General features: G+C 41.7%; 2 protein-coding genes across 7 annotated transcripts; one reads left to right on the top strand and one right to left on the bottom strand.

The window, feature by feature from the left end:
- The first annotated feature begins 2,061 nt into the window (after positions 1-2,061).
- Positions 2,062-6,818, top strand: LOC104443373 (protein WHAT'S THIS FACTOR 1 homolog, chloroplastic). Of its 6 annotated transcripts, none has more exons than XM_039312658.1 (4): positions 2,062-3,815; positions 4,966-5,034; positions 5,126-5,226; positions 5,375-6,818. In XM_039312658.1, the coding sequence occupies exon 1, from the start codon at positions 2,159-2,161 to the stop codon at positions 3,713-3,715; it is 1,557 nt and encodes a 518-aa protein (XP_039168592.1). In that variant the 5' UTR covers positions 2,062-2,158; the 3' UTR covers positions 3,716-3,815; positions 4,966-5,034; positions 5,126-5,226; positions 5,375-6,818. The 6 variants fall into 6 exon arrangements, with proteins under 6 accessions (XP_039168592.1, XP_039168596.1, XP_039168594.1 ...); XM_039312662.1 differs by having other exon boundaries at positions 5,126-5,525; positions 5,649-6,818; XM_039312660.1 differs by having other exon boundaries at positions 5,126-5,525; positions 5,642-6,818.
- A 655-nt stretch (positions 6,819-7,473) lies between these two features.
- Positions 7,474-9,550, bottom strand: LOC104443371 (abscisic acid receptor PYL3). Its single transcript, XM_010056725.3, has 3 exons — positions 9,234-9,550; positions 8,728-8,943; positions 7,474-8,054 (listed from the first exon to the last, which is right to left on the bottom strand). Exons 1-3 carry the CDS (start codon positions 9,357-9,359, stop codon positions 7,836-7,838), a joined length of 561 nt encoding a protein of 186 aa, XP_010055027.1. The 5' UTR covers positions 9,360-9,550; the 3' UTR covers positions 7,474-7,835.
- Positions 9,551-13,252: the final 3,702 nt, after the last annotated feature.

Below are 13,252 nucleotides of genomic sequence, written 5' to 3'. Positions count from 1 at the left end.
ACTGAACCGAAAATCATCGATTTCATTTTTATGGAACCGAAAATTGAATCAATGCTCTCAATAACTAGGTCAAGTGGCTTGTAACTGCCAAAACTGAGTACGGAATGACACTTAAAGTGTTAAGAGTTACAATATATATATGCCACTTTTAAAAAAAATTGAGACATTGTAATGTTTATTCTTGCAAAGGTTCCAGAAAATCTTACGTGACATTTTTTATTATTTATAATTTAACTTGCTTATGTCGTTAGCCGGAAAGTTGAGTTAGTAAAGAAAAGCAAAAACAACATTGTTTTGCAGTGAATTTTAATATAAACATTAATTAAAATTAAACTAAAAATATAAAAAGGGAATATCGCAAAACACTCTGGTGAGAGTTGTGCAAGCTCTCATCGATGCCTTCTCACTTTGTGACAATGGGGAGAGAGTCAGCCAAGATTGCTAGGCCATGACCAACGGCAACCCTTGACCAAGGTAAGCGAGAGCCGACAACCCTCACCAGATCTAGAGGAGGACCGCAACCCTCGCCCCAAATCTAGGTGAAGGCTTGCAAGCCCTCACTACCAATCAGCTAAGGTTGCCAGCCCCTGCCTAAGGCCTGCGACCCTAATCGACCCTCCTCCCATTGTCATTGGCTCTTATTGGTGGTAGCGGCGAGGGCTTATGCAATCTTCACTGAAGTGTTCTGCCATCATCCTTTTTTAAGTTTTAAATTTCTTTTAATCACTATTTATATTAAAATTTAAATCTAAGAAAAAATTACGTCTTTTTTGACTTATCTAGTTATGTTGTCGTGCAAAACGATGTTATTTTATACTTCTCTCGTCGAAACAATTTTTGATTAGAAAGACGCGTTTTGTAAACTTGTTTCGGGAATAAAAAATGAATAGAAATACGTTTGGTAAGTTTATATTCTTTTTTTGTTTCTTTTAATTTTTAAATTTTTAAATTTATTTTTTCTTTTTTCTTTTTTTCTTCTTTTGGCGACAACCTCGCCATGGTTGGGCAAGCCCGAGCTTGCCTAGCCAAGGCGAGGCCAAGTCTCGCCAAGGGCCGGCGATGCTCGGCCTCGCTGGCCCTTGACAGCCGGTCGCCAACCATGGTCGAGGTCAAGACCACCAAAGAAAAAAAGAAGAAGAAAAAGAAGAAAAAAAAAAGAGAAGAAAAGAGATGAGAGAAAAATTTGTTCTTCAAAATGTTTCTAGAACAAATTTTTTTTTTTGTTTCTTATTTCCGTTCTAATTTTGTTCTAACAAAAAAAATTTTAAACAAAAACGTAAACAAACGCGTTTACTTTTTTTTTCTCGGGAAAAAAAAATGAAAATCTATTCATGAACAGATAAAAAGAACACAAACATGTAGGACCTAAGTGATTCATTTTTATCCGATTTTAACACTTTTAACACTTAAATGTTTCCCCTTATTCAGTTTTGACACTATAGATTTCTGCACTTCTATAAAATTCCTCATTTTTTAATAATTGTCGTGCCATTAATAAAACAAAGTGGAAAATATTATTATAGAATTCTTTTTTAGCATATTTCTCATTATCCCTAATAAATTAGGGAAAATGAAATTAATAATTTATGAATTTTGTTTTAATGTGCAATGTGGTACTTAAACTTTAGTCTAATGTTAGATTTTTAATTTGTTCAACGTGAATCTTGAATTTTTTGTAAATATTCAATTTAGTCATTGATTCAATAATTCAAGTTCAGAGATAACATTTGTCCCATGACTATATTGAATAAATACCAAATAAAAAATTTATGCAAAGTTTAGAGATTATATTCAACAAATGAAAAGTTCAAAAATTGTATTGAATTGGGTCAAAATTCAAAAATTATTTGTGTATTTATCCCAAAAAATCATTGAAGACAACCGTGAGCATCCTAAAAATTACAAGCTGAAGTTAAAAGGTTCTTGGAAATTTCTTTAATCACAAGAAATTTCATCATGAGTTCTCACTTATTTCTAAAATGAAATCCGAATCACGTGTTTATATTACAGGAAAAATCTATTTGTAAGGAATAAGGATTAATCTCATCGGCTGCGGTTCCTCGCTCAGCTCAGCTCAGCTCAGCTCCATCTCCGGAAATTTCCCTCCTCCTCAGTTTGGGAAGCGTCTGCATTATCCCTTCCCTTCGATGAACCTGGCATGGAACAGAGACTGCTGCTTCAGCCCTCAACTCCTCTTCCCTTCTCTCTTCTCGAAAAACCCAGATTGCCCTTGAAACCGCGCGCCTCATGCTCCCCGTATCATCCGGAAAAGACTCCATTTTTGGGCAAAGCTTTGATTTTGCGAGAGAACAGCGCGAATCCGGGACACCCAGTAAGAACTTCTTGTCCAGTGAGGGCTGGGGTGAAAAGAAGGAAGGAGCTCTCCTTTGATAATGTGATACAAAGAGACAAGAAGTTGAAACTGGTCCTCAAGATTAGGAAGATTCTTGTGAGCCAACCCGACTGGACAATGTCGCTGAAGGAACTAGGTAGGCACAAGAGGGCTCTTGGGTTGGATAAGAAACGGCGATTGATCGCTTTGTTGAGGAAGTTTCCTGGTGTGTTTGAAATTTTGGAAGAAGGGGTTTATTCTTTGAAGTTCAAGTTGACCCCTGAAGCAGAAAGGCTTTATCTCGAGGAGTTGAAGGTGAGGGGTGAGATGGAGGATCTGTTGGTAGTCAAGTTGAGAAAATTGCTCATGATGTCTCTGGAGAAGCGCATTTTACTCGAGAAGATTGCGCATTTGAGGACTGATCTGGGGCTTCCATTAGAATTCCGCGATACGATCTGCCACCGGTATCCACAGTACTTCAAAGTCGTAGCGACCTCGCGAGGCCCAGCTTTGGAGCTAACCCATTGGGATCCCGAGCTCGCAGTATCTGCTGTGCAGCTTGCTGAAGAGGATAACCGAGCGAGAGAGATTGAAGAGAAGAATTTGATCATTGATAGGCCGCCGAAGTTCAATAGAGTGATGTTGCCCAAGGGTCTGGTCTTGTCTAGGGGTGAGATGAAGAGGATTCATAAATTTAGATATATGCCGTATATATCCCCTTACTCTGATTTCTCGGCATTGCAGTCAGGTATGCCAGAGAAAGAGAAGCACGCCTGTGGGGTTGTCCATGAGATTTTGAGCCTCACTGTTGAGAAGAGAACTCTTGTAGATCACCTCACTCATTTTAGGGAGGAATTTAGATTCTCGCAGCAGCTGAGGGGTATGCTGATAAGGCATCCGGACATGTTTTATGTATCTCTAAAAGGGGACAGGGACTCGGTATTCCTGAGGGAAGCATACCATGGATCCCATTTAGTAGAGAAGGATCGCCTGTTGCTTATCAAGGAGAAGTTTCGGTCTCTTGTTGCTGTCCCTCGATATCCAAGGAAGGTTGTTTCCAAGAAGGATGACGATAGAGCAGACCTAATGCCAGAGCGAAAAGATGCAAGTGATGAGGAGGGTGGTGAAGACTGGTCGGATGTTGGTGACTTGATGATTGAAGGTGAAGATGGTGATGACAGCGAGGATGACGACTTTGATGGCAATTATGAGGATGATTGGACTGAGGAAGATGAAGATACACCACCAGATTTTGATGAAGATGGCAGTGTCGTGAAGGTTGGTATCGCCAAGTCAATTCAGCAGACTGGTAACTCCACAAAGAATGAAGAAAAGCTTTATGTTCCCACATTTCCTGATGGTCGTCCTAGAGAACGCTGGTAGAATTTCTATGATAATATATGATTGAAGAGTCTATTTACAGAAGGTGTGTCCTGGAGTCCTTTGAAGCAGGATGCAGTCCACAGTGTCCTCCCACCTATAGGTGATTTACAAGACTCTTAACGTCAATTACTGTCCTTAATAGTCTATTTCAAAGAGATTACGTTATCGTCCAAAATTCTTTTGTAATCAAACCAAAGACCTCTCATACTTTAAAGAGCATTTATGAGAGCTCAAAGAAGAGAAGAGTTGCACGTCAGTGTTCATCATAAATGAACACGAACAAAGTCTCTGAGCATGGCCTATGTCTTGTCCTGGAATTTTCTGATGATGCCTGGTGAAGTAACATAATTATTGGTAATAAATAACTCCGTCATAATTCTGTGTTGATCAATACCAAAGGACAGGAAATTTGAGAAGCCAATTGCTCCTACAGGTTTTTCATGAGATAAAGCACTGCAGAATTTATATATGAACATGCAGTAATCTTGCCAAGTGGCCTCTCTTGTTGTGTCTTTAAGGTTTCAACCCAAGCTTTTTTGTACACAACTATTTACTACTGTCTTTTGTGAATGACCAGCACTAAAGACTTTCTAGTCATAGGAATTCTTGAACCTGACAGGAAAAAAAAAGTTAAAGAGTTCATAGTCATCCGATCTTGATCTAGGATTGTGATTCCAGCTGGGCTATGCACAATGATTTTGATGATGGTTATATGGTTGATACGGTGCATGCACCCTATGTTGTGCCTAAACCCCTCACTAAAAGCCACTGCATTATCAAATTGGAAGTTTCAAAACCACATTATGATTTGGCCACTGTCAATAGAAACTAGCATGCCTATAATTTTTGGGTATCTGAAATCTTTTGGTATCTAATCTTTTTTAAAGTTTTGGCACGACTTTTGTTCCTAAATAATTTGTTTTTCGATGACAACAACAACTTTGATTCATTCACTTTTTCCAATGGACTTGCACTGTTTTAAATATTGAAGCTTTGTTTGTCCCAACCATCATTAGAATGTTAGAGATGCTTCTTCCATAGTTGTTTGTCCCAAGCCCAGTGGATGAATATGGCAAGACCTGGGCCTCAAGTTTTTCTTGTGGAGTCACCACCTATAACTATTAGAAGGAATACAGGGCGAAAAGACAGTTGTGTGACTAGATAATCGTTAATTTAGGGAGGCTGGACGCTCACTTTTCTGTGTGTTTTCTACTGACAACTCAATTTGTTTCCTTTGTTATTCTTTCCAGTCTCTCTGGGAAGAGGAAGGGCTTTAAGACGCCGCAGATCATTTCCCACGACAATTTAGTATTGCTGGGGTCAGTATAATCATGGGCTGATTGCGCTACTAGGAGATAGTCATGACTGAGACATGACAAAAAAATGTTTTATGGCAATTTTTTCATGTAGGGAAAAGCCTACACATCAACATAGATACTTGGCGCTACCGAAGTTCAGTGTTCTGGTGGAATAACAGAAAAGACAACTGTTGTGAAGTAAGAAAGGGTTAGGTAGGAAGAGTATAACAGCAATTAAAATCAGATTAGCTTTATCGTAAATTTTTTGGAATTAATTGAGCAGACAATCTTTGTTCTTTTTGTCAATTTAAGTCGCATACTAATGTTTCTTTTAAGCTTGTACATCTTGGATTGGATGCAGTTGAGGCAAGCTGGATAACATGACAATGGCTATGGGGCGAATCTAAGAATATGGGCAGATGATGGATGAAACACATGATCAAATATAATCCCAACTTGCGATTTGTTCTTGCTGAATATGGAGAATATCTTTATCAATGGAGTTGAAAGAGGTAATGGATGCGGTTGAGATGCTTACACTGCTTTATTCTTTCTTCAGTTGGATTGACTATGCTATGGCAATTTGGAAACTGTGCTTGGTCCATGTGGAATGGGACTGACCCACCAGTTTGCAGGAAGGATTTGATTATGCCACCTGCATGAATTGCCCCAGATTTGTAGGCCCTAGCCCGCCTCTCTCTCTCTCTCTCTCTGTTGTCCACGTCCATACACGGACATATGCATGCACATGCTTATTGATGGCCCATAAAGAGGACCAGCCCTCCTCCGAGTCAGTATGGCCAAGAGAACTTCCCACAGGTACTAGAGTTTGTAGCTCTTATCAAGTTGCGTGAGATGAGTCTGTTCACGGATGAAGGCACAATTCTGCCTCAATGTATGGTCTGCGAGGCAGTGGTCGTTCACTCCCCCTCAAGGGCTTCCAACTTGACCTCCCTTTTATGGGCTCAACTAACTTAGCAGGCTGGTGGCTCTTGAAGGGGTGTGATCAACCGATTTGCCTCCCTCCCTCTCCCTCCCTCCCTCTCTGTATCTATCTGTGCATCAGTTGACATTTTGCTGCCAATGATTCAAACTAGAGCTCTGAAGCTCTTATAAGAGCACACTGGAAATCTCTTATGGAAGACCAGGCGCAGCCGGTAAGAACTAGTCTAAAGTTCCTTCTATTAAGTACTGTTGTGCTCCCAATTTTTCAGCTTCACGCCAGCAGTTCCCCCTGTTCCTGAAAGTGGTCTTGTTGATATATTCTTCGATTTATTATAGGTGGTAATCTATGATTATGGTCTAGACGAAAAAGTTACACGTTCTAAATGGCTGAGCCAGCTGTCAAGATGTGCCAATTATAGTATGTTCTTGTTAATAAATAATAACAGTCAATGCCAAGGATGAAAACAGAAAATCTTCCACCAATAAATTTAGTCCAGCAAGATCAACATGCTGGACAGCTAATAAGTGGGTTTCTCTATCGATGGATCTTCGTACATGTTTCCCTATGGAACTATGCATAACCTCTGTACATGTGAAGGTGACTAGGTTCATAAATTATACCGACAGACAACGCCCGAAATCATGAGCTTGGTTCTTGAGATGTCGATGCCAAATCGAGTGCTGCACGATAATACTTATCATCAATTCATCTCTTCTTACGGCAATCATGGAGAGTTTGGATCGAGGAACGTCTACAAAACTCTGATATGCGTACTTCACTTCAGAAGCTTTTCAATTCCCACAGTATGTACGGCAATCTTCTATTGAATTTGTCAATTCATCTCTGGATTCTTCCGGCAATCGTTGAGAGTTAGGTTTGAGGAACGTCTAGAAAACTCCGATATGCGTACTTCACTCCAGAAGCAGTCCTGAATTCCCACAGTATGTATGTCAAATCTTCTATCAAATCGGTCGTACTTGGCTTTACGATTAGGCTGAAAAACCTTTGTGATGTCCTTCTTCCCAACTCCATTCGTTCTCCAAAGGGAGCTCTGAGAGTTTTTTTTTTTTTTTTTTTTTCCTTTTTTGGTCAAAGAGCTCAAAAAGTTGACTTATCATAATCATCTGGCACATTAGAGAAAGATGCTGCTACACTTTCGTTGACTTTTGAAGAACCCAAGTCGAGAAGAACATGGAACGTGCCTAGATTAACGCAAAGAATCTTAATGCGTCAGAACATTAGAACACTCAAAACTGTAGCCGTATCAATGATTCAATACAGCATGGCAAAACGACTTCATCATGGAACCGGGTTGCTGGAACTAATCTATTTCATTTTTCAAATAAAATTTTGGTTGGAGGACATAATCCTTCTCGACTATGGACAAAGCTTCTTTGCTTGTAGCCTAACGGGTGTCAACAGGGAAGTCGCGCAGTAATAACATCAAGTGACTATAACATGATCAAATACTTGCAAGCTAGTACAACAGCCTCAAACGAAAGACTCTGCACTCCTGTCCTGAAAGGTGTGAAATCACATATTCCCATAGAAAATAAGGGTATCTGATATTGATATTTACATACCATTGCATAAGCACCACAGAACAAATACCTAGTAATATTCAGGGCAAAAAGGAACCATCCACTCCATTCAACAAATGCATACAAAAGCCTTTGTAGGACTCTAATTTGCAGATAACTGCAAAGTGAGAAGAACATACTGGCAAAGCACAAGCTCACGAATAGCATAACTATTTCCAAAAGACATATAGCAGCCATCGATGCAACCGGCACTTCTGACAACTTGGATGGATGGTTTAACATTAGGGAGCTCTCAGGATCCAAACTCTCCGGCACCGCAGCACTAGCCATCTAGTTCAAAACCGATCGATGGGTTCCGTCCGGTCCTGCACAGCCATCCTCTCTGAGACATCAGCCAGAGATTTCAGATTGCACCTGATCAAGGCCTCAACAAAGTAGCACGTCTCATCCCTCGTGTTCCCTTCAGGCACATCTACCACAAAAGATTCAATTACCAGCGTCCCTGGTCTCCCATCGATGACCTCCGGATGGACCGTCATTACTGATGAATAATTCTGCAAGGCAAAAAAAAGTGTAAGGAACTTGCAAGCTATCGGCAGCAACTTCAGACAGTGCATGATGAAATCGATGCTTTGTATTTCCATTTATCACTACAATCAATATATAAAATGGGAAATAACACTAGAACAAACACTTTTATGTCCATGCAGGCACGTGACCTAGACTATTATCGATCCAAGCGTGGCGGTAGCGCTGCAAATTTACTTCGTTCATGCCATATCCTTCATAAGAGGCTCCCCTTTGGTCAAACAGATTCGATTCTACCTTTAAAAGATTAGCAATTCTTTAGCGAGGAAAGTCGGCATAAAAACATTGCAGGGCACAGCCCCTGTAAAAGGCAGTTTTCTGTGGAGCTGAAACCAGAGGAAGAAGGTCAGGCTCTGCAATTTGAACCGGTCAGGAAATTGTCCTAGAATACAGAGTCAGATTCTTCAAAAGGATACCAAATGAGGCCAAAAAAGGAAAAAGAGAAAATGAAAGAGTGACAAAAGGGATCAGATTTAGAAAGCCACAGAACTAACGAAAGACAAGAGAGAGAAGCCGGTGTCATGTCCTGTCCAAACCACATGATGATAAAAGACACTACCAAATCATAAACTTCAGAAAACGTGGATAGCAACGAAAATGCCCAAGAGAAGCTCGAGGTAGATGACATGGAAGTATTACCCTTAGCCTGTGATCGCCGCCGACAATCCGAACGCCGAGAATGTGCTCCTCATCGTCAAGGAGCTCCAACCTCTCCGTGCTGGTGGTGGCAGGAAGACCGGACTTCACATTAACTTCGCGCACGCTCCCGATCCCGAGCTCCCCCCTCATGGTGCATCGGCTGATGAAGGGCTTGTACTTCTGGGGCTGGTCGAATCTCCTCACGAGAGACCACACCTGACACACACCAACGCAAAGAATCAACAAAGGAATCCCCAAAACGATCAACGCGCGCCGCTCCCCACTCTCCAATAGCAGAATCACTCGAATCGGATCATCATCCATCCATCATCTCCCGGAGCTCGTCATTCGATTCCGAGACAAACGATCGAGACAGCCCGCGATTCGGCCCAAATCCATCGAAATGCTCGAACGCGTCAGATCCACACCATCCGCCATCCGCCGGCGGAACGGGAAGAGCCGGCGATCGGACAGGGAGGGAGATTAGGGGAGAGAGGAAGGCGTACCAAGTTGACGGGGGCTTTGATGTGCTTGAAGAGGGCGGAGGTGCACTGGTGGTCGCGGGGGTCGTGGCGGTGGTGCCTCTGTATGTACTGCGCCTCCATTGTCCCCACCGCCTCCCTCCCGTTCATCTCTCTACCAATCTCTCTCCGCACCTTCTCTCTCTCTCTCTCTCTCGCCGACGAAGAAGAAGAAGAAGAAGAACTGTAGAGTCCGCCGTTGAAGATGAAGACGCAGAAGAAAGCTTGGCTTAGCGAAAGAGAGAGAGAGAGAGACGACCTTTTGTACAGCTCTTCAGCTCGAGTCCAGAGCCCCGTCAAAAATCTCCGAATTCACCGACATAATCTAATTTTATATTCCCGTTCGATTAATGACTCCAATTATAACAACAACAACCAAAAAAAAAAACAACTCCAAGTTTTGTCTAGAGTAACACATTTATCTTATTTTATTTTTTGTGACGCCCAAAATTCCAAAACCCCGTACTCTTTTCTGTACACAAAAAAAACCTGAACTTTAATTTTTGCAACACATTTGTCAAAAGTCTCAAACTTTTTTTTTTTGTGAAAAGTGTCTTGCGGATATAAATTTAGGTTTTTAAAGATAAATATGTCACTTATATAGGTACAAGTTTGGAGTTTTTTTTTAGTTATAAAATAGTTTGAAATAAATATAATTTGAGAGTTTGTGAGGACTTTTATCCAAATGAGAATATTTTTTTTTTTACTTTAAAAGAAAAAAAGAAAATATTTGGGAAAGTCGCTTTAGGGAAGCTTGCACTCGTTTGGGTGGGTGGGGGAACGGGGCCCACCACCGCGACGTGCTCTTAAACATATATAAAAAAGGAATGCTTATCTTGTGACGATTAAATTCCGATTAAATTAAATAATTTAATGGGTTTCGCTCCACCCCCCCCCTTCCTTTTCATCCTAACTTTGCTTTTTCAGCAGTCGGCTCCTCCGATTGCGATCTCCCCCCCTGCCTTCGCTCTCTTATATTATAATCGCAATGCTCACCAAATCAAAAATAAATAAATTTAAATAGTATGTGAAATTTTGTATCGATAATCGAGCTACGTCACCCGTACATTTTTTTAAGAACGAGTGCGTACAAAGTGAAAATAAAGAAAAACGATTCCGAGCGCTTTTCCTCGATCCGTTCGAGATTTGTAATAAAAAAAAGGGAAAGGTCGGGGCAAACGACGGGGCAAGCGAGTCGCCCTCTCCCTCATCCGTCAAATTATTGGAGGAAAAGTCTGCTTGTGATTTATACATATTTTTTTTATTGCCGCAATTACTCTGTTTTAACTTTTTTTTTTCTTTTTTTGGGGAACTGGTGGAGTGCAAGAAGTCGGCAGCGTTTTTGAGGATGCATGTTTCTGGCAGTTGGGGAAAGGGGTGTTGGCAACTTGGCATGTGTAGTAGGCAGAGCACTAGGAACGGTGGTGGTGGTGGTGGTGGTGGTGATGGTGGTGGTGATGGTGGTGGTGGTGGGGGAGCTGTTTCATGCTGTGGACGTTTTGATGAAGTGGGGATGACGTCGGCATGACTTCATTCGATTTTCCTTCTTTTGATCTCAAAACGCGTACCCGGGTGTTCGTCAAAATCAACTCTTTGGTCGCGCCAGTCGGTGGTGGGTGTGTGGAAAGGAAAATCCAATCAGGTCCCAGATGATCTTGGGACTTCGAAGTTCGAACCCGATCGAGGGCAACAGAAAGGGAAGAGAGAAAGAGATGAGACGGAAGTTCACTGGAAAATAGCTAATTTTTTTAAGTTGATTTAGCAGATTGATGGCATGGGCACTCCACGAATGGACCGAGTTCGCTAACCAGTCCAAAAGCTCGAAACTTTGGGACCACTTTGGAGTGACTAATTAGCATCTCTCCTCAGTCGAAAGGACCATTTTTCTCGAGAACCCCCTTGTGTCCTCGACCTCGATATGATAAAATACATGGGTCTCCTCCGAAGAACAGAGGGACCTTTTTCAAAAAGTGCCATGCTCCACATGAACGGACGCGGGATGCCATGAAAACTCTCTTTCTGCACATGTTTCGCCAGTGCAGCACTGTACTGTTCCCCCTCTCAGTCACCCGTTCCGCCTCGGCGTGATCCTCACGTTGTGGCTGGAGCGTTACATCATTTTCTGGAAGATTTTTTTAATCCCTTCCAGAAAATTCGAGCTAAAAACAGGACGACATAGTATAAAACGAAAATGACATCAACGGCTGATGGCCGACCACTTGTCCTTCTTGCGGAGGACGGAGTAATTTTAACCCTCCACACACAAAAAACAACAAAAAAGGAAATGATTTGTGTGCTGTGCTAGGGCCACGTCTGCCTATTCATCTTGATCTGTACTCTATTGAGGGTAAAGTGGATAAGGTCCACGATTCACCGACCACGACCGAGACCAAGAATTCCGGGGGAAATTCAGAGCAAAATGCATCGAATGCAGCACCAAATATAAGTAAAGTGATCTCATTGGCAATTTTTTTAGATATTTTGGGTTGAGGGAGTAGGTGGCCGTGCACCGAGATCGAAATGAGAAGTTTCCGTCCCGGTGTGAGTTTGTGGAATTGACCTGGTTCGAGTCTTGCAAGTACGTACGTAGACTTTACTCTTACTTCTTCCCTTGTTCATCCGTAATTCGAGGAAGGAAAAAAATGGACATGGGCTTGAAGTTTAAGCAGAGCTCGAGGCGGACCATGTGATTGGTGATTTACTATCGAGAGAGATTGTCGGAACTCGCGTGAGACTTTGTTCGATCGACATGGGAGTCGCGATCGCATTATGTCAGGGGTGCATGACATTAGAGCGCATTGCTAAAAGAAATCGAAGCTAATTGGGTCTCTGACTTTTTGTGCAAGGTACAATGGTTCCACACATATTTTAATCGTTTCTTAAGATGGTGGGAAGTCCTACTAAAATAAAAAATGACGATGCATGATGCACTCACTGACCCTCATTGGGAGCCTCAGGAAAAAGGAAAGTGAAAGAAGAGAAAAGAAACCTATATCGTCCTGGGATGGACAAGAAAGAAATGAACTTTTGCTCCATTAGCTTTTAGCCCTAGGTCATCAACTTGAGAAGCTTGAAACTCGAGATAACGTCTTTACAATGACTGACACTCTCATGTTTATCCGTGAGAACTTGCCGGCTTATTTCAACGACGAATTGACCACGAGTGATCGAAAGATCTTGGGTTGTGTGAAAACTAGGGCCGGTTCCTTCTTTATCTCTCAGTAGATGAGCTTAGTTTTAGTGCATCAAATTGAATCCACCTTTCCGATCCTATTTAAGTTAGGACTGGAAATTCATATGGAATCGCCTCTCTTTCATACGACCGGACGAGTATGTGCCGAATGACAGGACTTAAACGATGGGATTGAATGTAACAACACCATTTATTGGGAAATCTCTCCATCTTTATCATGCAGCCTGAATTGAATTGACTCTGATGGTGGGGGCTGCCTTTCTCTTTTAGTCTTTCCGGGTAGCGATAACTATATGCGTTGATAAAAATCTTTACACGATACTACTTATAGCAATAAACTAGCATCACGCAAAACCCCCAGAATAGATATCACACCAATTATTCTTGCTCGAGCCCATAAATGGAAATTTGACAAACGAGTCATTGGCATTATCCTTTCTTTTACTTTGACCCTTTTCCGGCTAAATTTGATTAGTTCAAAATAAGATGAGGTTTCTCTATATAGAGTGGATGAGCCTCAATGATACCTCGGTTAGATGCTGAATATTGGATTTAAAAGAGGGGCTTTTTCCCAAAGCAGGCAGAAAGGGAATGCGAGGTGCATGCGGATCTCATTTAACACGTCAAACCATCTTTCCTGGGCCACCCCATCCCCTCAAAGTTTGGGACCGTTCATGCATGTAAATGAAATGCCTAACACTCAAAAGGGGTTCCATCCAATTTAATGGATGACGACAGCGATCGAGCTAATTATCTTGGTGAGCGAAGGCTCGAATCTCTTAACAATCCGATAACTTGCCCTGGAGTTCAT

The sequence above is a fragment of the Eucalyptus grandis genome, chromosome 5, assembly GCF_016545825.1.
Source record: "Eucalyptus grandis isolate ANBG69807.140 chromosome 5, ASM1654582v1, whole genome shotgun sequence".
NCBI classification, from domain to species: domain Eukaryota; kingdom Viridiplantae; phylum Streptophyta; class Magnoliopsida; order Myrtales; family Myrtaceae; genus Eucalyptus; species Eucalyptus grandis.
This window is presented reverse-complemented; position numbering and strand designations above follow the sequence as displayed.

Bases quoted from the DNA above. Each gene is read 5' to 3' on its own strand.
- LOC104443371 (XM_010056725.3), bottom strand. From the start codon at position 9,359: ATGAACGGGAGGGAGGCGGTGGGGACAATGGAGGCGCAGTACATACAG. The intron at 8,944-9,233 runs GTACGCCTTCCT...GGTGTGTGTCAG, and splicing joins TCAAAGCCCCCGTCAACTTG to GTGTGGTCTCTCGTGAGGAG. The intron at 8,055-8,727 runs GTAATACTTCCA...TTTGCCTTGCAG, and splicing joins GCGGCGATCACAGGCTAAGG to AATTATTCATCAGTAATGAC.
- LOC104443373 (XM_010056730.3), top strand. From the start codon at position 2,159: ATGGAACAGAGACTGCTGCTTCAGCCCTCAACTCCTCTTCCCTTCTCT.